This window comes from Alternaria viburni (genome assembly GCF_023758015.1).
Source record: "Alternaria viburni strain BMP 2772 chromosome Unknown scaffold_20, whole genome shotgun sequence".
NCBI classification, from domain to species: domain Eukaryota; kingdom Fungi; phylum Ascomycota; class Dothideomycetes; order Pleosporales; family Pleosporaceae; genus Alternaria; species Alternaria viburni.
The window spans coordinates 551370-571798 of record NW_026055789.1 but is presented as its reverse complement, the minus strand read 5'-3'; the positions used below and the strand labels follow the sequence as shown (position 1 = coordinate 571798).

The window sequence follows — 20429 nt, the reverse complement described above, 5'->3', positions numbered from 1 at the left end:
ATACTCATAAGAACGCCGGGAGTTTCTTCGAGTTCGCAAGCGTTGCGTGTTGGCTGCAGGCGCGCCCATGTGCGTCGCGCTTTTAGTCGCAACTTCGGGCTAGTCCGCCTAGTCGTGAAGTTGCAGCGCATGCCTGTCCACTCCTTGTAGTAAACGTCCTCACGGCACCTTCTCTAGCAATGGAACCATTGCGCGATGATGTAGCGCGATCAGAAATGAAACAAATTCGTTCGTATGATTTGAGACGGACGGGACTTTTGGAATAACGAAACCTAGTTTAGGCAAACAATGCGCCGAAAGAAGCCGATTGCGCGGAATACAAGCGAATGCGAGAGCGCAGTTGGGGTGGTGTTGCCTTGGCTGAGGAGAGACGCGAACTTGAGGTTGAAGTTCCAGCTGGCCGAAGAGACGGCGCTTGTCAAGTCACGTGCACGCGGTTTGTATGGCGGGGCGAGCTGAAAGGTAATCGTCTCGAGGCAAATTAGGACATGTTGTCTCGATTTCCTGTCAGTCTTTGTTGATGTCGTAAGTAATGAATAGAATACGAATGAAGTTTCTTGACACGAACAGACGCTGGAAGCGTGATGAGCGGATGCTCGCAGTGCGATCGTGTGAGATGGCGAGCACATTGACTGCATATGCCAAGGTAGCTTACAGTGTAGAAGGATTGCTTTCCAGCTATATCGCGTTGCTTTCAGAGGCCAGGTGATATATCGCGCTTGCCAAAAAGACCGCTTGACCTGATAAAGGAAGGAGATTGGGTTCGCGTCCTTTATGGCTGCATATTGAAGAGTCTGGACGGCGCACTAGACAGCCAACATGCGCTTCTGTAGGTCTATCGAATCCCCATTGCTGCGCGATAGGAGAGGATCCGAACAGGAGCCTACTGCTGATTCCGGTGATTTGCTCGGTGAAGTCGGGCAGAGAACAGAGAGTAGCTAAGAAAGACGCTTCCTTGGTACGGTGGCGAGGGTGAAACTCAGCATCCATGAGACGGAGCCTGATTGCGCAAACCATGACGGAGGCTGCCAGGAATAGAACGGTGGTCAATGTATGGCAAGACGGGTGAAACGGGGGGCATGCCTACAAAAGGCGATAGTGGAGGGGTTGGCTGTGGTGAGTAGATGGGGCGCCCGGCGGAAGCATTAGGGCGGCAAACCCCGGAATAGCGACATGTCGTCCCGCTGTGTCAGGACTGGCTGGGCCGCGTCTTTGGGCGACGCTGATCGCCGTTGGAGGGCACCTAGACGGTCTGTGGTTTCTGGAATAATGGGTCAGGGTCGCGCCTGCTTAGCCTGCTGCTGTATATTGACACGCGTTGGCTCTCAACTTTTGCCGTAGGACGCCCGCCATTGCGATCTCTCCCTCCCGACTTCTACTATCTCGCGGCATCCATTCCTCTTTTCTTTACTTTTGCACCACTTGGTCTCTGTCGCCGGGTGTTGATCGTCCCGCGCCTGCCTCCCTGGTGGTATCGATAGCTGTTCCCTGCACACGGCCCATATCTTGTTACGCACGCCGCAGCCCCCTCGTCATTCTGCTGCTTGCACGCTTCCCTACGACACTCACGCACACCGCACCGCAACTATGAACATCAACAAGAAATTCGACCGCTTGAAGCAATGGACCAACGAGAAGATGGGCGCAGAGGCCCGCACTGGTCTCTCCGACGAGTTCAAGGCGCTCGAAGTGGAAATGAACCTGCGTCATGAGGGTATGCACGAATCCAGGCCCTGCAGCTGCTCCAGCCTCGCATACTGACACTTTTCCAGGTATGGACAAGATGCACAGCGCAATGGCTGTCTACGTCAAGTCGCTCTCCAAGCGCGCAGAGGGCGCCGACAAGGAGAAGCAGCTTCCAGGTGGCCATCTGGGTTCCTCCATGGTGACCCACGGCGAGGACTTTGAGCCCGACTCGGAGTTTGGCAATTGCCTGTCTAGTGCGTTTTCACGCCAATCGCACCTGTCTGCATACTAACTATCAACAGCACTGGGGCGAGCAAACGAACGTCTGGCGCGAGTACAGGAGACGTATGTCCAAGGCGCTACGTCATCATGGCTCGAGGGTCTTGAACGCTCCTTGATCCAGATGAAGGAGTACCAGGTATGGTACCATCAGAACAATTGCGGGCATGGAAGCTAATGCGTCCCAGTCTACCCGCAAGAAGCTCGAGACACGCCGTCTGGCCTACGACACCTCCCTCGCCAAGATGCAGAAGACGAAGAAGGAAGACTTCCGCATGGAGGAGGAACTGCGTGCCCAAAAGGCCAAATACGAGGAGACCAGCGAAGAGGTCTTCCGGAGGATGCAGGACATCAAGGAGTCCGAAGTCGACATGGTCCAGGACCTGACTGCTTTCCTCGAGGCAGAACTGAGCTACTACGACCGCTGTCGTGAGATTCTGCTGAACGTCAAGCGGGAATGGCCGGCTAGGTGAGGACATTCCGATCAGCATAAGACCTAGCACATTTCTGACATATGACACAGGGACACCAGGGCTATGCCTAGCCGCCCCGCGCGCTCCCGATCCAATACCGCACACGGCTACGCAGAGCGCTTCAACCCAGTCGAAGAAGAGCCTGAGCCTGAGCCCGCTCGCATGACCATTCCCAAGCTTTCGTCCCAGCGCAGCCGCTCCCCTGGCCCAGAGCAGTCGCCCGGTGGCTACTCCCTACGCCCCTCTCTTAGCCGCACTTCGACTTACGAGAACAACAATGGCTACCGAGACGACTCCCCTGCCCGCCGACTGTCCCGCGTCCCCACTGATTCCTCCGTCATATCCTCCGGCCGAACAAATCTCCGTCCAGTCCGCCAAGCTAGCGCCAGCCAACAGAACACGTTTGCCGATGACTACGAGGATTATTATGCGCCATCTAACGGGAACGGATATAGACGTGACCGTGATCGATCGCCACCTAGCCCCGATACCTCGTCATCTGTTGGCAGTGGGCGCGGCGGCGTCATGTCGCGGGCAGCGAGTTGGTCCCAGGCGGGTGAGCAGGCGACCAACGGCGGCAAGAAGGCACCTCCGCCACCACCTCCATCGCGGGCGAAGAAGCCACCGCCACCTCCGCCGCCAATGAAGCGAAGTGCGTTGAGTGAATCTCAAGTAGCACGCTACTAGCCTTTGCGACATTCCTCTTGTCTTTCTCTTTGGCTAACAAGTTTGTCGTAGAGCTCATGTCTTCCACTGTCAGGAACACCAGCTGGTGATGCCAACATTTGACGTATCGACATGCTGTTCACGACTTACTTGGCGGAAAAACAGGTCTGCATTCTCGACTGCAGTGCGGTCAGGCGTATACGGCGTTACATTGGGGGGAACATCAAGCACCAGTGTCGTGGCGTTTTGGAGCTGGGTGGAACTTATCACAGCGTCTACGTGTCGAGCTTCAGACGCAAGTTCAATTGTAGCAACGATGCTAGGTCTCAACCTCAATACATCTCTTAAACAATCAAAGAAGCGAAGTGAATGTGCATGTGTACAGTCGATGAAGATCCCGAGGATGAGATCTTGATACGACCAGAAACGTTCGTGAACTTGAGATGAACTCTTGTCTATTTCGATCGACAGACTGACCAGATATATACTACTCGCATTATTCGAACACGAGCATTTCCCGTAAACACCACACTAGACCCACCAATTAATGCTCGTACTTCTGCTGTTGAGGCGGGAAATTCCAGTTCTCCTAGACGAAAATTAGCACAACTCCCTCACATCTGACCAACCATCACCAAAACCGAAAGAACAACTTACCCACTGCTGCAACCCCCCATTCGGACTCGTAGTCCCAAACTCAGCATGATGCCCCGTATCCACCGGCACAAAAATAGCACCCGTATCCTGACCCGCACCAGCGCTCATACCACCCCAGACATCGTAATCCTCCGCCGACCCAGCACCTGCCCCACCGCCGCCGCCGCCGCCGCCACCATTCAAGCTCCCGAGTATACTATCAAAATCGACATTCAAGCCATCCAGCGTACCAGACGTAGGCGTCCTCTGCAAATGGCCATGCATATTACCCGGCGTCTGCTGCGCGCCAAACGCGGGGCTCGTTACGGAGCCGCCGAAGGAGGGCAGGGGCTGGAGCGTGGGATGTTGCTGGGGAGCGATTTGTTGGCGCTTTTTGTTGAAGCCTTTCATTACGTAGAAGGCTTCTAGGTTCTCTTTCACGGTGAAGAGGAGGTCGGAGCAGCGTTCTCGCACGCCGACGCCGTAGCAGTGTCCGAAGATGTGGTCGATGATGGTGGCCATGCGCTCTTTTCGCGGGAGATCGGGCGTGCGGTAGAGTTCGGTGAGGAGGAGGAGCACGGCGTGGTATTGTTGGTAGGTCGTTGAGTACCAGGCCCATGCTGAGAGCGAGGGCAGTGTGTCTAGTGTTGCGCCGATTTCGAGCGTGGTCAGAGCTGCTGTGAGGAGCACGTCGCGGAGGCGGTTTTCGGATTCTGAGCGTGGTTGCAGGGAGGTTTGCGGGAGGTGCCGGTAGAGAAGCATGGAGTCGCAGCGAGACATTAAGAGAGTTGCTACGAGGCCTGCATATCGTTGGATGGGAACATTGGCATCCAGGTACTGCAAGTATTTGCTTTGAATTTGACGTTTCTTGGCTTCTACGCGGGCGCGTAGATCGTGAAGGGTGATGTGCTTGCGGTCCATCTCGATTCTGCCGCGAAAGATGAGACGGTGGATCTCATTGCACTCGTAGCGTATCAGCGATAAGGTGACGTCTGACCAGCCGGTGGTGGAGGCGGGGTGTTGCTGCCATTTTGCACTGCCAAACTCGAAGACGTCGTCGTCTACATTCAACGGGAGCGCAATGTCGAAATCGTCCGATCGAATGGATGGATGGGGTCCTTGCGCTTCGGCTGTCTTGAAGTCTAAGAAGCAGATTTGGTACCACAAGAGCGATCGAACGTGTCGCTGTAGAGGTGTTAGGCTGTTGGCTGAGCTGTGGCTCATGCGATGTATGCCTATGCACTGCGCTAGGCGAACCAGAGCACCAACTACGACAGACGTTGCTCGAGATATCTGCGCTCGACAAAGGGGTATCTGCGTGCGTTAGTATGTGTAAGTTCTGTAAAGACTGTCAGGAAAAGTACCAGGTAGATAGTCAAAGCTTGCAAAGTCCGTATATTGGACGTCTTCGCCCAATTAGCACGAAGCAATGCCCGCTCCGTAGCTTTTTGTAAGCGCAAGAACAGGTCCTCTTTTGTGATGCCAAACTGTGACTTGGCTTGCAGAGGCGATACAGACGCCGCAGCAGCCATGCACACGGCCAAAATCAAGGCAGTACATGAATTCTGGTTGGGATTCCCAATCTCAAGATTCATCCAGAAGCGGTCAAACATGCGCTTGAACGACGGAAGATGCAACACGTGCGCAAGAGGGCTGACAGCTTCTGTGTATCGCTGTAGTAGTCCCTCTGCTTCCATCTTTGTCGGTAGCTGCGGTGCTTCCACATCCTGGTTTTGATGAAGAGGCAGCGAGCCACCTAGCAGCAGATTCAGCGACGGTGCAAGCGACGGCATCTGTTCTGCGGACAGCAGAGCAGACGACTGTGTCGCTCTCTGGCCCGTGACTGATGACGAGGGGGTGAAGCTCTCAGACAGAAGCTTGCCGAGCTACACAACAATTCAGTCTGCGGTCATGGAAAGGCAACGGAAATGCGGGACAAAAGTTGCGGACAGGGCAGAAAGTACCTCTTCGGCGTATTGGGGGCGGAAAAATCCGGTGACATTCTCACAAATGATCATCCTCCCGATTCGAATGGTGAGATCCGTCGCAATCTGATCTTCATCATCATTCTCGTCCTCGTATACATCGTCCTGCGTCTCTTCGGGCTCTGCGGGCAGTCTCTCCCAGGCATCCGTTTCGGGCTCGACATCCTGCTGGTAGGCTTCCCATTCATAGTCTCGCGGAGGCGTGCCAGGCGTGGTGGTGTCGACGGAGTTCGCATTCTCGTACCCATCATGCACACTGGCACTACTCTGCGTGCGCACGGGGAGGTTCTTGGTCCAGTCCGGGATGGTGACACCAGCGCCACTCTTACTCTGCGCGCGCTCTCTCTGCTCCCTCTCTTTCTTGCGCGCAGCGCTCTCAGGGACGGTGATGAAGACGCACTCGCGCCCGAAGGCTGTGCAGTTCTGGCAAGGGTGCGTCTTGGAGCATCGCGACTTCCGGGTGCGGCATTCAACGCAGCTGTTGATGGGGCGTGGATTTCTCCGGCGGACCACTCGAGACTGCAAGACCTGTCCTTGTTCTGGCATGTCTCGCAATCCTCATTTTCGCGCCATGTGTGGGTGAGGTTGGAAGGTGGCTGAGGTGGTGGAGTGAGCGATCGGATGTCGGCCCGTAAGGGAACCCCGATGACTTTAACACCTGTTGGTGATGATGCACGTGTTCAGCCTTGTCGCATCGTCTTGGCTCTGAGCAGGTTAGCAGACTTTTCGCCGCCTTCGGAGTCATGCAGGTACCGCCCAACAATTGATTGCTGACTGCGACCTATAGGCCGCGCTGCTGTTCAGGGCCGGCTTGAAACGAATGATGTGGGCCTTGGTGGGATGCATCTCGACCCTTAGCGCGGGGCATGCACTGTGCTGCACTCATTGCGGGCTGTGCTGACGAACACTATTGACATGATTGTGGTATTCATGAGGCAACTCTATCAACCCGTGTAATGTGAACCTGCATTGATGCCACTCGACGCCCAACTCCCAAATCGTTACCTCGCTCTCGCAAGACGATATCGACTATCTACCTACTTCTCTCTTCAGGCGAGCCGCAGCTGATGTAGCGGGAGGCTCGGGCCAGGAGTCGACGGCATCTTCTACTTCCTCCAAGAAGGAAGTGCTGTTATGCACAGTGGTGCCGCCGAGCACGACTCGAATACCTGGCGAACTAGCATTGACTTGCGCAACCATCTTAGCTTCCTCGTATGTTGCGCCGCCGACCATGAAGACAATGATGTCCTGCGGCTTGTCCTTTGTCGATCCGCCACCCTCGACGAAGGGGTACAGCTGCTGGCTTAAGCGACCCTTGATCATGTCCTGTAACGTAGCCTCTAAGCGAGGCGAGTGCTGTGTGTAGACGTTCTCAACACCCTTCAAGCCCTTGAGTCGATCTCGGGCACCTCCGAAGAAAGACCCAGGTTGGAACAGGTCCGGCACTCCACCTGCCGCCGTAGTCGCTTGTAGCGAGTCATGGTAGGTCAACAGCTTTGTGATGAGGTTAATGCGATGTCGTGACAGTCCACCCGCAACAGCGAGCAAGTCAAGCAGCATAGCTGTGGAGTTTGACGACGTCTTTGAGTAGCGCAACGCGTAGATGGCAACTAGCCGGAGCTTGTTGTTCGCCGGGACCTTTGGATCTTGGATGATCCTTTGCAGCGATTTGACGTCGTTGGAATGGTTGTCTGTACATGCCAGGCTCTGTTCGAGTTCACTGATGTCCAGTAGACTCTCCTCGCCAACTCGTCTGCTCAGCTCACCGACAAGTGTGACGTGCTTGGTGACGTTGCCGGAAAGCTTGCGGAACTCAGGAAAGTCCTCGATGAAGCGCTTCATATCGGCAATAGAGTCGAGCTTTTGCGATCCCTGCTGCTTTGACGCGAACTGCTCGACATACTCTTTTGCGTTTTGCCCTAAATCGCCGAAGTTGAGATACATGTTCTTCTTGAAGAACGGGTCCTGCTCCTGCGATAACACAATCTCCTTGAGCTCGGGACGTATCTCCGGCACATCGCGTAGGTCCACTCGTCCATTGTGTATTCCGAGCAGCTCGTGAACCATAGCCTGATACGTCCATTGCGTCAACAGCGGTGTCACCGGGTCGTCTCTTCGGTCGACAATCAAAAGTATGGGCGGGGTATCTGTTTTGCGGAAGTCGAACAGTTGCTCTTCCTGTGTCATATGGTACCGGACCTCGGTCGCTAGCTTCTTCACCAGCAGACTGTTCTTCTGGTATCGTATCAAGGGCTTCTTCTTCAGCGACAGAAGTAGTGCCATGACTGCCTCTGTCGACCTTTGTAGCGCATCCTGGTTCCACGCATCCGGGCTTGTGCTCCATATCCGATGGTCAGGAAATCCGAGGTTGAGCGACATGAGGTCGGGGTTTATGACGAGGAAGTCGGCGAAGTATTCTTGAATCGCGCGCACGACTTCGTGGTCGTCTGCTTCGGCGAGGCGCTCCAACGAGGACTTTTTGATTATATTACTGAAGTCTGTCTGCATCAGCACGCGTACGTAGCGCCGTGTTCTTCCAGGCGCGTACAGATGTTGTATTCCCCGTACTTGGGCTCTCGCAGCTCTTCGATGAGGTTCTGGATAGACTCGGGCGACGGTCGCACAAAGCATAGGCAGCGAAGATGGCGCATCTTCTCCCGCTTTGGGTTGTCGAGGCGGCTGCCGACCTGTTAGCCGTGCATTGCATCATGGATCGTGGGGGTGCAGTACTCGGTGAGGTAGACTTCATGGTTGAGAAGGGCGGATTGTGTCGTCGCGGTCGATACGATGGGGACCTAGGCAGTATGAGTAACGTGTGTACAGCCACCTGGGAGAGCAGACAAACCCACAGTCTCGTTGTCGAGGAGGAGGATCTTCATCTTGGCCGCGGAGGTGCCTGTCGCAGCGCTGTCCCCGACCGACACCATCTTGGTGATGTAGCCGGAGACGGCCTGTATGATGTCCATGATCGCGAAGGAATTAGCCGCAATCTACTGCGCGCTTGAGGTCGTGGATTAAGGGAGTCGTTGTCTCACTCGCTCTTCCATGTCGACGCGGTTGTTCGTTGGTCAAGGCAAGCTAGGAACGTGGCTCAAGCGCGCGACCTCAGGAACATGACAGCGCCAAGGCGAATACATCCACGACATTTCGGTCCTTATACATCGACTTCTCAGTTACATTAGATCAAGTACTCTTCGATGATCTGCCACTGCATCTTACTATTCCCCGATGTTGTTGGTCGTGTCATCACCCACAGTGGGCAGACAAGTGGAGTTCCGCCGCGGGGCAGATGCGGGCAGTACCCAGGTACCTGGGCATCGTTCACTCCTATCTCATCGATGACTAGCACGCACATGTAACCACAATACCAGGACATGCACGATACGCAAATCATAAGAGGCGTTGATACCACATGATTGTTGCTTCATTGCTACAGCGCTCTCGCCACGATAGTAACCGAAACCCGGCACGCCTCTCCCTTACGCTGTAGGGTGGTCTGGCATACGACTACTTCATGATACGTCCCTCAGCAGCTTCTTCAGCGTGCTGCCTAATACGGCCCATCGCCTTCGCCTCACCATCGATGATCTCTGGTAGCAGATCGAACACGCTCTTCTGCTTGGGAGTCCAACCGAACAGCTTGTTGGCTCGAATAGCTTTGCAGCGAGAGTTGGTGCCTAACATGTCAGAAAACGTCATATCTGAGAACACAGCATGACTCACCCCAAAGGTAGCTGCCCATTGGCCTCATCTCGTCTGCCTCCTCTTTGCTCACGTTGTCAACCCCTTCATGGTTGATGAGCTTGTTCTTGAATGCGATCTCCCCAATCTTGGTGCCGATGTCACCCCAGCAGAACTCTCCGCTCTCTGCGAAATAGTATCCGTCCTTGTTCCAGGTTGCTTTGCCACCATCAGGCGACAGAGCGGCTGTCACAAGGGCTAGGAATACCTCGCTGAGATCTTGGACATGAACTTGAGTCCACATGTTCTTGCCGTCACCAACGACGAAACCCTTCATGCGCTTCAGTGCGGCCTTGCTCATGTCATACACCTGCACACTCTTTTGGTTATCGGGGCCACGTCCAGGTCCGTAGATACAAGGTGGACAGACAATGGCAGATTGGATGTTGCCTGCTGAAACATCGTTCGATCCGAGGATGATCTTATCGACATTTCGATGGAGTGCTGAATCAGGCAGCGAAGTGACCTCACCGATGTTGTCCCAGTCGTCATAGACCTTCTCTCGCCTCATGCCGTAGGTGTTGGACTCAAAGTCCTCGAAAGACAAGACACCAGTTCCAGAAGTATGGATGAGATAGGTCTTCTTTCCGCTGCGTGTGAGCCCAGCAACCAACGCATTGGCGGAAGCCACGTGGTCGCAGTCGGCGCAATGGAGGACGATGTCTGCATTGGACGCCTCCGTAGTGAGCAACTCGATGTCATCAAGGGTGCCGTACACAAGACGGGTCTTTGGGTACTGTGCTGCAACCTTGGCTCCTTTGTCGCTGTTTCGAACAAGTGCCGTGATCTCTAGATCTGGATAGGTGTTTGCTACTGCGTAGAGGGCATCGCCTCCAATGTAGCCAGTAGCGCCGGTGCTGAATTCAGTTAGCACTCACATATCTAGAAGCAAATACAATTGCATGTCGCCCGTGTTTCATCGATCGGTAGGAGCATGCATCTGAACCTACATGAAGAGCTTCGGCATGATTAGAGTTTCGATGAGATCGTGTTGAGAGGAAATTTGTAGAAGACAAGAACACAGTCGGTGCCGATGCAGATATATGCAGAAGTTGCCAGGCTGCTGTCGCTTTGAAATCGTGTTTGCCTACAGCTCCACCCGGGCATAACTAGCAGGAACGTACGTCACAGATATGTACCGGTAGCGCGAACGTCCAATCGGTGACCACAAGGCAGGCTGCATTGCTTACCTAGCTAGGAAATTTCTATGAGCCTGCGCATCTCACTGCATTTGCAACATTACACACCCTCTTTCATGCTTCCTAATCATAATGATTGCGACGGTGGACATGGACAGTCCTGTGGTCTTGATCCACATGTCTGGTGAGACGCCCCGCAGTGGTGCACCTTCCCCTACTCCGGAGTAGAGCTTATCCGCTACAAGCACTCGGAGCTTCATGTTCGATGAGATGGTGCAGACAGACTGGACATACCAGAAGTGCACGACAGGGCGTGAGCTTGGTTAATGGATGCAGCTCCGAGGAGCTCATACCACAGCTCCTCACAATTGAGCCTCGGTAAAGTAGAGTCAACTTACGTCATCCACCTAACACTACCAACACCTATACTACTCCTTGTCCGCCGTCTGAGCATCATATTCGCGAAACAGGTAAACATCTGATCTCGTCAATTCTTCTCCAAGATGCCGCTCTGCACGCTCCATCTCGTCGCCCTTCACAGCACCACCCCCAACCCCATCTTAACCTTCCTGTCCACCTTAAAGTCCGCCAACATCTCCCCACTCGTCATCTCACGCGTAATCCGCTGGATAATCCTCCCCTCAAAGCTCTCAACCGAACACCTCCTCGCCCGAAACATCCACTGGGATCTTCTCCTCATCCTGCCCAGCACCGACGCGCTCCCATCCTCGCTCTCAAAGCTAGTCCAACACCACTGGAGCGTAACAGCCGGAGTCCCCTCCCGTCTAGTCCAAGACTTTGCATCGAAGAACCAGGCACTACTGCATCCAGACCCTAGCTCCGTACCCAAAGTCCAAGAGCAGAAGAGCAACAAAACCACTAAATCGAGCCAAAGCCTCGAACTAAGCGATGAGCTGAATAAATGGATCCAGACTTTCGTCAACAGCGGTGCTAAAGAGGGAAAAGGCGCAGTATCCATGTTCAACCTCCTCGCCTTCAACCCAGGGATGAAGGAAGAATATCTGGAATACGGTGCCGCGTTCGCCAAATCAATCGGCTCCAAGCACGGCGGCAACGCAAAGATCGTGGGGAACGCAACACACGTTAACGGCTCGGCGATCGCCAAGGCGTCCGGCAGCAGTGTTGGCGCGAACGGTGAGGTGGGCGGCGGGAATGACGATTGGGACGAGATCGCGCTGGCGCATTATCCCAGTATCTTGCATTTCAGGGATATGTTGGCGAGCGAGGACTATCAGGAGGTTAATCACAGGCATCGTGTGCCGAGTTTGAGGGATACGTGTATTCTTATGACGAGTGAGATTGCGGTTGAAGAGTTGATGGGGCAGGGTAAAGGTGGATCGAAGCTTTAGATAGGACTTGATGGCGTTGGTGTATCTTACTTAGGTTGCTTAACGTGGAGCTCGTGCCGTACTCAGTGTAGCGCCCACATACTCGCAATCAAATCGACTGATACCCTCGCATCAGCCCCAGAGGATTCCCAGATCAACGACCCGGCTTGGCAAAAAAGCCGAATAGACATCGCTGGAAGAACGCCGTAGCGATCATACTATACACACCAGAGTTTCATCAAGCATCCACATCGACAAACAACTCCCGAAAAGCCAACCGTCCAATCCCCTCTCCCGGATGTCCCACCTTCTCCTTCCCACCCTTCCCCCTGCGTTTACCCCATCCACCTCTCGCACTACCAACATCCGGCAACACCCAATTCCTCTTGTCCTGCTCCGTAACCCACTTCTCGCATAACGTCTCCGCCAGCTCGACCTTGCGCTTCCAGATGCCTTCATTTTCGCCTTCCACTTTGAGCAGAGCAGGTGCTGTGCTCCTCTCCATGAGCGAGGAATCCATGACCTCGGATGCGAAGCGTCGGCGCTGGAGGAGGCATTCTTCAGCACGGTTGTGTCGCTTACAACGTGAACATGCTGGGTAGGTTCGTGAACAGGGGAGGCCGGCGAGGGTGCATTGCAAACAAGAGGTTATCCAGACTGGTCGCGGCTCGTTCGGGTCGGGCGTTGGAAGAGTACGTTGAGGGTCAAGATGAGGTACAGCTGTGAGGTCGTCTGTATCCGTTTGTGAGGCTGCTTCATGGGGGTCTAGCCTGGCTGATGGCTTGCTAGGTCGAAGAGCAAAAGTGGGTGGTACAAGCCGCTCAAGTGTGCGCTCTTTGCCCTGTGTCGGCGCCCAGTCACGGCTATCGATACTCGTCGTGTCGGAATCATCGTCTGGTATCTCGAACCTTGGGGTCGGGCTGCCAAACAGATTCTTGCAGAGTGGTTTGTCGAAGATGCTCTGCCCGGAGAAGGACGTGTCAGTTGGCGAGATCTCATCTTGCGGTACAAAGAGGTGGTCCGATCGGCGTGGTGGTGTAGTTGGTCCACAATCTCCCTCTTCATCGGGATCAGTGGCGCACTCGCTTTCATCGGTCTCGGCGCCCTTAATGTTCAACTTGTCAAGCCATCCCTCTATGCGACCAGGGTCTTCGACCTCCTTCTCCAGCATCTTCAACGGAACAGGCATGTCGAAGAAGCCCACGCCGATTGGAGTAGATCTCAAAGAGTTGATGATGGTCAGAGTCAAAGAGTAGTGAAGGTGACGAGGACGAGAGGATACGGTAATAGTGTTTCACGGTGAAGTCGACCACGCTAGTCCCGACGCGTCGAGGAACTGGACCATGGATACCGCATGCTCGTAGAGTGCGGGGTAACGAAGGTGGAGATGTAATCAGACACCGTATGGCAAGAAGCAGCTTGTAAGTTCATGTCTCGGTCGCGTAATCTGGCGGTCACTGTTCAGTTTAGCGCAGATCAATTGTGTCGAGCAAACAACCCTTCAGCCCGGATTTTGGAAGGCACCTCTCTGGAATAAGTATGGATAAGTTCTTCGACAAACTCAACACCAATGTAGGATGCTCGAAAGTCCTGGCGTTCCAAGACAGGGCTTTAGTTGGTTCGTCTGCGTTTCGAACATCCAGAAGGATGTCATGGTAGATCAAGGGTCGTAACTTCCCTGGTACCCAGGTAGTGTACCGAACGTTTGCGGGTCGATAAACCTGCAGGTCAAAACGCCAAAAGAGTACGCACATGCATCGAAATCTCTATGAGTGCGGTCGCTTGTAGTATACAGAAAGACTTACTCTTCGTCGCTGTCAAGTGTCGCCCGTATATTACGTGCTGTTCCTCCTTCTGAACAATGCTCGAGCTGCTGCATCCCCAGAAAGAGCGCATCATTCCTGAGTCATCCCAAACCAAAGTGACCACAGGCCCGCGCATCCGCGTGCTTATACAAAGCATCTCAAGGCCAGCAGTCTCTGTTGTGCTGCGCAGCTGCTCCCTCAAGGAGTCGATAGCTGCATTCTGTCAGAATCTGTAGCGGTCGCAACTTCGAATGCGCTTTCGACATGCGTACGCAGCATACGATGGGAAGATGTATCTGTCGTGCACTAGAAGGGAGGCAGCTCTGAGGGACTTCTGACGGACGATCGCGTCATCGCGACGCGTCTCGGTAATACGAGTCATGCTAGCGTGACGCGTACGATATTCCCGGCGTCAGCCGAACAACCTCAGTTTCTAACATCAACCTTCCAAAGTCTACGCGTATCAAGTTGTATCGGTACACCAGGCTAAGTAACCTCAAAATCTAGCGCATTATTCCAATTCAATTGCGTTATGCGAGCGTTCAATGTAATGTCGTACTCCAAAATGTTTTCCAAGGTTTCGTCTCACATCATCACCTATCCTGCTTTCAAGCACGCCGTATCAGAGGAATGGCTTTCTCTTTCTCCAGATCAGCTCTCAAACATTCCGTTCTTTGTTTCATGATGAGACACATTGCATCGCCAAAATGCGCGGTGGTCACCTCGAGGCGGCTCTTCGAGTGTCTTATTCTGTTCACGTTCGACAGTGAGACAATCAAAGACAATAGGCACAGTCTTTGGGGCGAAAGTAGCCATGAGTAGTACTAGAAGCTATTTAAGCTGGATACAGGCGCAGTGAGTAGGTATTGTTGTCGAGGTGAAGACGATTTCTACTGCCAAGACTTGTCCGTTTGCCCTTCACCTAGGCAACGCCAACAACTCAAAATCTCTTCGCACAAATCCTTTTCCTCTTCTCCAACAGCTTCGTCACTATCAAAAACAGCTACATACCCAGAAACCCACCACACCTACAAACAAACCCGCTCCCACCACTACCAAGATGGAAGGATATCTCCCTCAATCACACTACGAGCCGAACGGCTTCCTCACCTTCGCCCTCGACATGGGCTCAGTCATGCTCGTTTTGCTTGCTGGCTTCACAGCGGCAGCATACGGCATGACCTCCAAGTCAAGCTCAGGTAAGTCTCATCACTCATTGGTCTTTGAGTGAATGATCTGACATGATATAGCACCAGAGATCAGCATGAGCAAGACCGAGATCCGGGATCTCGTGAGCAAGGCTGTACGCGACGAAGTCAAGATGCTCGAGAGGCGCATGGCGGTGCGTGAGAGCCAGCTGGGAGAGGCCCTCGACATAGCCCACCAGCACGAAGCCCGCATTGCGGCGCTGGAAGACATGGTCGACAGAGGTGCGAGGGAGATGGACGCCCTTCGTGCCTCACTAAACAGTCCCAAATCACCATCATCCTCCTCATCCTCCTCTCCCTCTCCCACCCCCTCTCTGTCCTTCTTCCTCTCGGTCCCTCCCTCCCCCGCCACTTCCGACACCTTCCCGGCCACACAATGGACCCCGTCTCCGCCGTCCGAGCATAGCTCAAGGGCCCACAGCGACCACCAAGAAAACTCAGATGACGACAGCATCTACGGCGCAGAAGACTACAAGTCCTCGCCGCGAGTCTCATCATCACCAGATCAGGCGCCTGAGGTATCCAGCCCTCAGCTTGATCCGGCGCTGGAAGATGAACTCGCTGAGTTGGGTGGTTGGGGTCTGGACATAGAGGCATCCGAGGACGTCAGTGATGGTAACATCACTGACCAGGACGCTGAAGGCGAGACAGACGATGAGTACGAGGCACCAGCACCGCCTATCCCGAGCACTGGCAGTGAGACGGTGGCTGGACGGAGGCCAATCATTCCGCTGTCGAAGTGCAGGACAAAGGGTGCTAGCACCTCGCGTCTGGGATAGGTGGGAAGGCCTTCCGGTATGTTCTTGCAACCAAACCCAACTTCTCCATTATGCTAATTCACCTTGACAGGCGACAAGACACACGTTCGAAAATCCGGGATGAAGTGGCGCTGCCACAGATGCAGCGTCATAGTCCCATCCGTTTACTCCCCGCGCATCAAGAAGCGCCTACAAACGTCGACCCAAAGAACGTCCAGTCCGGTATCAGAATCAATCCGCCGAGCCAAATCGAACAATCTCCGCCTTCTCCCCTCGTCATTCTCCAACCACGCCTCACTGCCGACCTCGCGAACGCCTCCCTCATCCACCATCAATCCTCTCCTCCCTCCATCAGCACCAACAAACTCTGCACAAGGGGGCGTACCCCTGGTCACGAAATCGAGAATGGTGTCGCGCCATCTGGCAACCACAGGCCCATAATGCGAGGGCAAACGGTCTTCATGCACGCCGCCAAGCAGCGTCGCAATGTCGAAAGTGTGCGTAGCGAAAGCACCTTGCTCGCGGATTGGTCCCGGGAAAGGGTTTGGAAGATCGAAGACTTGGAAATAGGTTTCTTTGACCAGATCACCTTCCGCAATGCTCAACGCGGCCGCAAAGAAACCTATGTCGCTCTCAAAAAGGCAGATGCGTTGGAGTGCGTCCGCATCATCAAGGACTGCCTCGATACCGTATATCCTCAGCAATTCGGCGCCTTGTTCGGGAGACAGAACATCTTTGGCAATCTGTTCGAAAGCTTGAGCGTGGTTCTTGCGACTGTCATCGTTCCTCATCATATTGTAGGAGATGCCGCCGTCGAAGGTGGTGGAGCCAACAATCTGAGCTTCGACAGGCCTCGCCCAGTCTTTCCAATCAGGAGGAGCGACTTTGCCCTTCCTAGCCAGATCCATGGTCGGCCGCTCAAAGGGAAAGAACTCGCTGTTCGTGCATGGCAAGCCAACCCATGCCAGGTCTCGAATCTTCGACGCGTCAACGCCAATCACGTCTCTAGCTATTGCTTTTGTGTCCCTCTCACTGCCATCACTTTCTCTTCTATGAATCCCCAACTTCTCAGCATACTTGAGGAAGTTATCATGATGCTCGTCGTGGGTCATTGCAGGCATGGTAACTGGCGTTCCCGAGAACATGATCGCGCGCTTGAACAACGGTTTACGCATCGTCTGCACCGAGATACTCTCGCTACCTGCGCTTTGTCCGATGACGGTTACATTATCCACGTCGCCGCCAAAACCCTCAATATTCTCGCGCAGCCATTCAAACGCAGTGTCTTGGTCGTAGAGACCATTGTTCTCCGGTACCATACCTCCAGCATGATCCGAATGCCAGAAGCCTAGCGCACCGAGCCGGTAGTTGATCCCTACGAAGATTATGGGTGATTCACGCTGGATAGCATGGCGCACTAGATTTTCGGGGTTGTAGTATGGTCGATTCGCAGAACCAAGGAAGTACGCGCCACCATGGATGAAGACAAGCACCGGCAACTTCTTAGCAGAACGTATCTTTCCGCCTTCATCGACGCATGACTTCGGTAGATGTATGGAAAGGTTCAAGCAATCTTCCGACTGTTCTTCGTCATCCGGCAGATTGTCGGTTGGCAGTGGGATGTTGGCTGCATCGGACTTGACGCTGCCCCACGGCTGGATACTGGACGCTCCTGGCTTTGTCGCATCGAAAACTCCATCATGGTACCGTGTGCTTTCTCCTTCAGAAAGCTTGTACGAGAGCTCTGCGCGCGCAAATCTTTGAGCAACTTTCCCGTAAGGCAGACCTAATATCTTTACGATCGAGCCGCTTGGTTCCCGGCAACATCTTATCGCACCGAGTTTCGCATGATTGAGGACGACGTTGGTCATTTTGTTTGGGCTGCTGTGGGTATGCCGTGGAGGAGATGCGTCCAGAGTACGGTACGTACATCCATGGATGGCATGCAAGAGTGGTGACGTCAGGAAATGGTTTCACTAGGCCTACTGCGCAAGCACGACATAGTGAGCCCTTCTTCTGCGAGACATTTCAACATCTCAAGACGGTCACTTGTCATACTCAACTTCAAAGTGGCTTGATGCAGAGACGGACGTTGCACGAGACCTGTTCGCTGCTCACTGAAAGCGGTTAGCGACTCGGCCTCGATGCCGGAGTTCAAAGATACGGGCACGCCAGCCATCCTATGCCCACACGACATCAACCGGATATGGACAGTTCACGAATTCTGCGGAACCACAATCGAGTTGAAGCGAATAGCTTGAGCATGTGGCAGACAATTGTTCCTGCGCAAGCGATACCAGAAACCAGTATGGCGGGACCACGCTACCGCTCCCATGGTTCCTCCTCTTCGACTGCCCGGCCCGCGAACATGAAGAATAATTAATCACGACCCTCTTTTCATGACTTGCAGACGGCCGTAACTGCAGGTTCTTATCTTTCATGCCGTATAAGGCTGTACTATCTTTCGCGCCTTCTTCTTCCGGTTAGTGGTGCCGCTCGCTTCTGCTTTCACCAAGTCAAAGCTTGAGCGCATATCAAAAAGCTTGTCGTCCCACCGACAGCTTGGTCAAGCACAATCAACGGGTGTTCTGCATTTGACCGGACTGGATAACAGTTCACAAAAGCAAGATGCTGAAGAACATCTTTCTCGCTTCACTCGCGTTGGGCGTGTCGGCTGTACCCACAATTCGGCATTATGTCGAACGCGACTACAATACCAATCTCAACGTCAAGCTCTCTATCGAGAATGATCTCCTGGATACTCCCACCGATGGCCGCATTGTATTGATGTTTGCTCCCGAAAGCGAAGATCCGCTCGACGATACAGATGTCACTTCATCCCCCAACAAGATCTTTGGAAAGAACGTATACAACTTCGGTCCAAAGCAATCGGTCTTCTTCTCTGGCGGAAGCAACGACAGTACCGCTACCGGTGTGTATGGCTGGCCGAACGTCAGCCTGAGCGACATCGATCCAGGCACCTACAGTGTGCAGGCCTTCCTCACCCGCTATGAGACCGTCACTAGAAGCGATGGCTCGAAGGTCAGCGTCAGATTCCCATGTGGCGATGGCGCGCCAAATGTCAACGGCTATGGAAGCTTGATTACACCGGCTCAAGACGTTGAGATCTCCGAAGGCGGCCAGTCTATCGAATTGACTTTCAACAACATCACAGCTGTCGAAAACTTCGCCGGCAAGGAAATCGGTGGATGCAACCAGGGCAACTACGAAGACACAGATACGCTCAAACACATCAAGATTCGCAGTAAGAAGTTGAGCAAGTTCTGGGGCCGCGACATGTATGTTGGTGCCAATGTCGTACTGCCTTCTGGCTACGATGCAGCCGACAAGAAAACACAATACCCTGTCATCTACAACCAAGGTCACTGGCCGGCCGGCGAAGGCGCTTATAACTATGGCACCGACGACAAGTTCACAGCAGCTTGGGACGCGGGTATCATACCCGGAACCAACACAACCGCAGCGCGACCGGCACCCAAGTTCATCATGGTGACTTTCCGCCATGAAGCTCCATACTACGATGACTCGTATGCCGTCAACACTGCCAACCTTGGTCCTTACGGTGATGCTATCAACGAAGAGCTGATCCCTCATATCGAAGACACTTTCAACACCATCCGCGCACCGTACGCTCGTGTCCAGGACGGAGGCTCGACTGGTGGTTGGGAGTCGATCGCCAACGTCATCTACCGCCCAGATCTCTTCGGCGTGTGCTTCTCTTCCTACCCCGACTCTCTGGACTTTCACCGCCACCAAGACATCGAACTGTACAGCGCTGCTAATGCATACCAACGTGCAGATGGTAGCTCCATCCCCAGTATCCGCACCCACACCAACGGCACGGAGGTGATCCTCGCTACTGCCGCGCAGGAAAACCATTGGGAGTTGACCTTCGGCACATCATCACGCTCATTCAATCAGTGGGATGTCTGGAACGCCGTCTTCGGTGTACAGGGTTACAACAACTACCCTCTCGAGCCCTGGGACAAAGTCACCGGTGAGATCTACCCCGAGGCAGTTGAATACTGGAAGCCGTTCGACCTGAGCGACTACGTCGTCACCAACTTCAACTCTTCCCGCAACCTCGGTGCTGCCCTCTCTGGACGAATCTTCGTCTACGTAGGCACCTGGGACAACTACTTCCTTAACGAAGGTGTGATGGAGTTCCAGAAGCGCACCGATGCCGTTGGTGGAGCCGGATGGGCCAATGTCACAATCCTACCCGAGAAGCCCCATGGTGGCAACTACCAAGCACGCGAGATTTGGGACTACCTTGAGTTGGTCGAGCGATGGGTACAAGATCACGCCCCCGATGGCCCTACCCCACTCTCCCCTTCGGCCACCGCACCCTCTACCCGTGGAAATGTATGGGAGGATGTCATCAAATACGGTGGTCGCAAAGCAGCCATCAAGCGTCAAGCCGACCCCAAGATCGAAGACAAGAAGGCCAAGGTGGGCCAGGAGGTTACTGCGAGTGTTGGTCGTTGGGACCCGGGTGTCAAGCTCACCGCGCAGTGGATCTTGAACAGCAAACCTGCATGCGAAGCTTTTAGTGTAGAACAAGGCGCGAGCGTGAAGTATGCACCAACAGCAAAGGGTCATGTTCAGCTACATGTCACAGGAGAGAAGCGAAACTACGCAACTGAGACAAGGAAGAGTGAGCGAGTACTCGTGGGAAGGTAG

The 20429-nt window shown here is 54.0% G+C and overlaps 9 protein-coding genes across 9 annotated transcripts; 4 read left to right on the top strand and 5 right to left on the bottom strand.

Moving 5' to 3' along the window:
- Positions 1 to 1587: 1587 nt before the first annotated feature.
- J4E79_008548 (uncharacterized protein) lies at positions 1588 to 3125 on the top strand (the record flags this gene model as incomplete). Its single annotated transcript, XM_049357404.1, has 5 exons — positions 1588 to 1714; positions 1773 to 1940; positions 1989 to 2104; positions 2154 to 2434; positions 2489 to 3125. 5 exons carry the CDS (start codon positions 1588 to 1590, stop codon positions 3123 to 3125), a joined length of 1329 nt encoding a protein of 442 aa, XP_049208302.1.
- A 523-nt stretch (positions 3126 to 3648) lies between these two features.
- On the bottom strand, positions 3649 to 6271 carry J4E79_008547 (uncharacterized protein; the record flags this gene model as incomplete). Its single annotated transcript, XM_049357403.1, has 4 exons — positions 3649 to 3693; positions 3762 to 4925; positions 5105 to 5626; positions 5705 to 6271. 4 exons carry the CDS (start codon positions 6269 to 6271, stop codon positions 3649 to 3651), a joined length of 2298 nt encoding a protein of 765 aa, XP_049208301.1.
- A 483-nt stretch (positions 6272 to 6754) lies between these two features.
- On the bottom strand, positions 6755 to 8691 carry J4E79_008546 (uncharacterized protein; the record flags this gene model as incomplete). The annotated part of the gene is made up of 4 exons (XM_049357402.1): positions 6755 to 8223; positions 8274 to 8404; positions 8456 to 8520; positions 8575 to 8691. The coding sequence occupies 4 exons, from the start codon at positions 8689 to 8691 to the stop codon at positions 6755 to 6757; spliced, it is 1782 nt and encodes a 593-aa protein (XP_049208300.1).
- Positions 8692 to 9232: 541 nt separating this feature from the next.
- On the bottom strand, positions 9233 to 10865 carry J4E79_008545 (uncharacterized protein; the record flags this gene model as incomplete). Its single annotated transcript, XM_049357401.1, has 3 exons — positions 9233 to 9402; positions 9449 to 10323; positions 10714 to 10865. 3 exons carry the CDS (start codon positions 10863 to 10865, stop codon positions 9233 to 9235), a joined length of 1197 nt encoding a protein of 398 aa, XP_049208299.1.
- Positions 10866 to 11108: 243 nt separating this feature from the next.
- J4E79_008544 (uncharacterized protein) lies at positions 11109 to 11975 on the top strand (the record flags this gene model as incomplete). The annotated part of the gene is made up of 1 exon (XM_049357400.1): positions 11109 to 11975. One exon carries the CDS (start codon positions 11109 to 11111, stop codon positions 11973 to 11975), a length of 867 nt encoding a protein of 288 aa, XP_049208298.1.
- A 217-nt stretch (positions 11976 to 12192) lies between these two features.
- Positions 12193 to 13143, bottom strand: J4E79_008543 (uncharacterized protein; the record flags this gene model as incomplete). Its single annotated transcript, XM_049357399.1, has 1 exon — positions 12193 to 13143. The coding sequence occupies one exon, from the start codon at positions 13141 to 13143 to the stop codon at positions 12193 to 12195; it is 951 nt and encodes a 316-aa protein (XP_049208297.1).
- Positions 13144 to 14819: 1676 nt separating this feature from the next.
- Positions 14820 to 15746, top strand: J4E79_008542 (uncharacterized protein; the record flags this gene model as incomplete). Its single annotated transcript, XM_049357398.1, has 2 exons — positions 14820 to 14958; positions 15010 to 15746. 2 exons carry the CDS (start codon positions 14820 to 14822, stop codon positions 15744 to 15746), a joined length of 876 nt encoding a protein of 291 aa, XP_049208296.1.
- A 143-nt stretch (positions 15747 to 15889) lies between these two features.
- J4E79_008541 (uncharacterized protein) lies at positions 15890 to 17596 on the bottom strand (the record flags this gene model as incomplete). Its single annotated transcript, XM_049357397.1, has 1 exon — positions 15890 to 17596. One exon carries the CDS (start codon positions 17594 to 17596, stop codon positions 15890 to 15892), a length of 1707 nt encoding a protein of 568 aa, XP_049208295.1.
- Positions 17597 to 18353: 757 nt separating this feature from the next.
- On the top strand, positions 18354 to 20429 carry J4E79_008540 (uncharacterized protein; the record flags this gene model as incomplete). The annotated part of the gene is made up of 1 exon (XM_049357396.1): positions 18354 to 20429. One exon carries the CDS (start codon positions 18354 to 18356, stop codon positions 20427 to 20429), a length of 2076 nt encoding a protein of 691 aa, XP_049208294.1.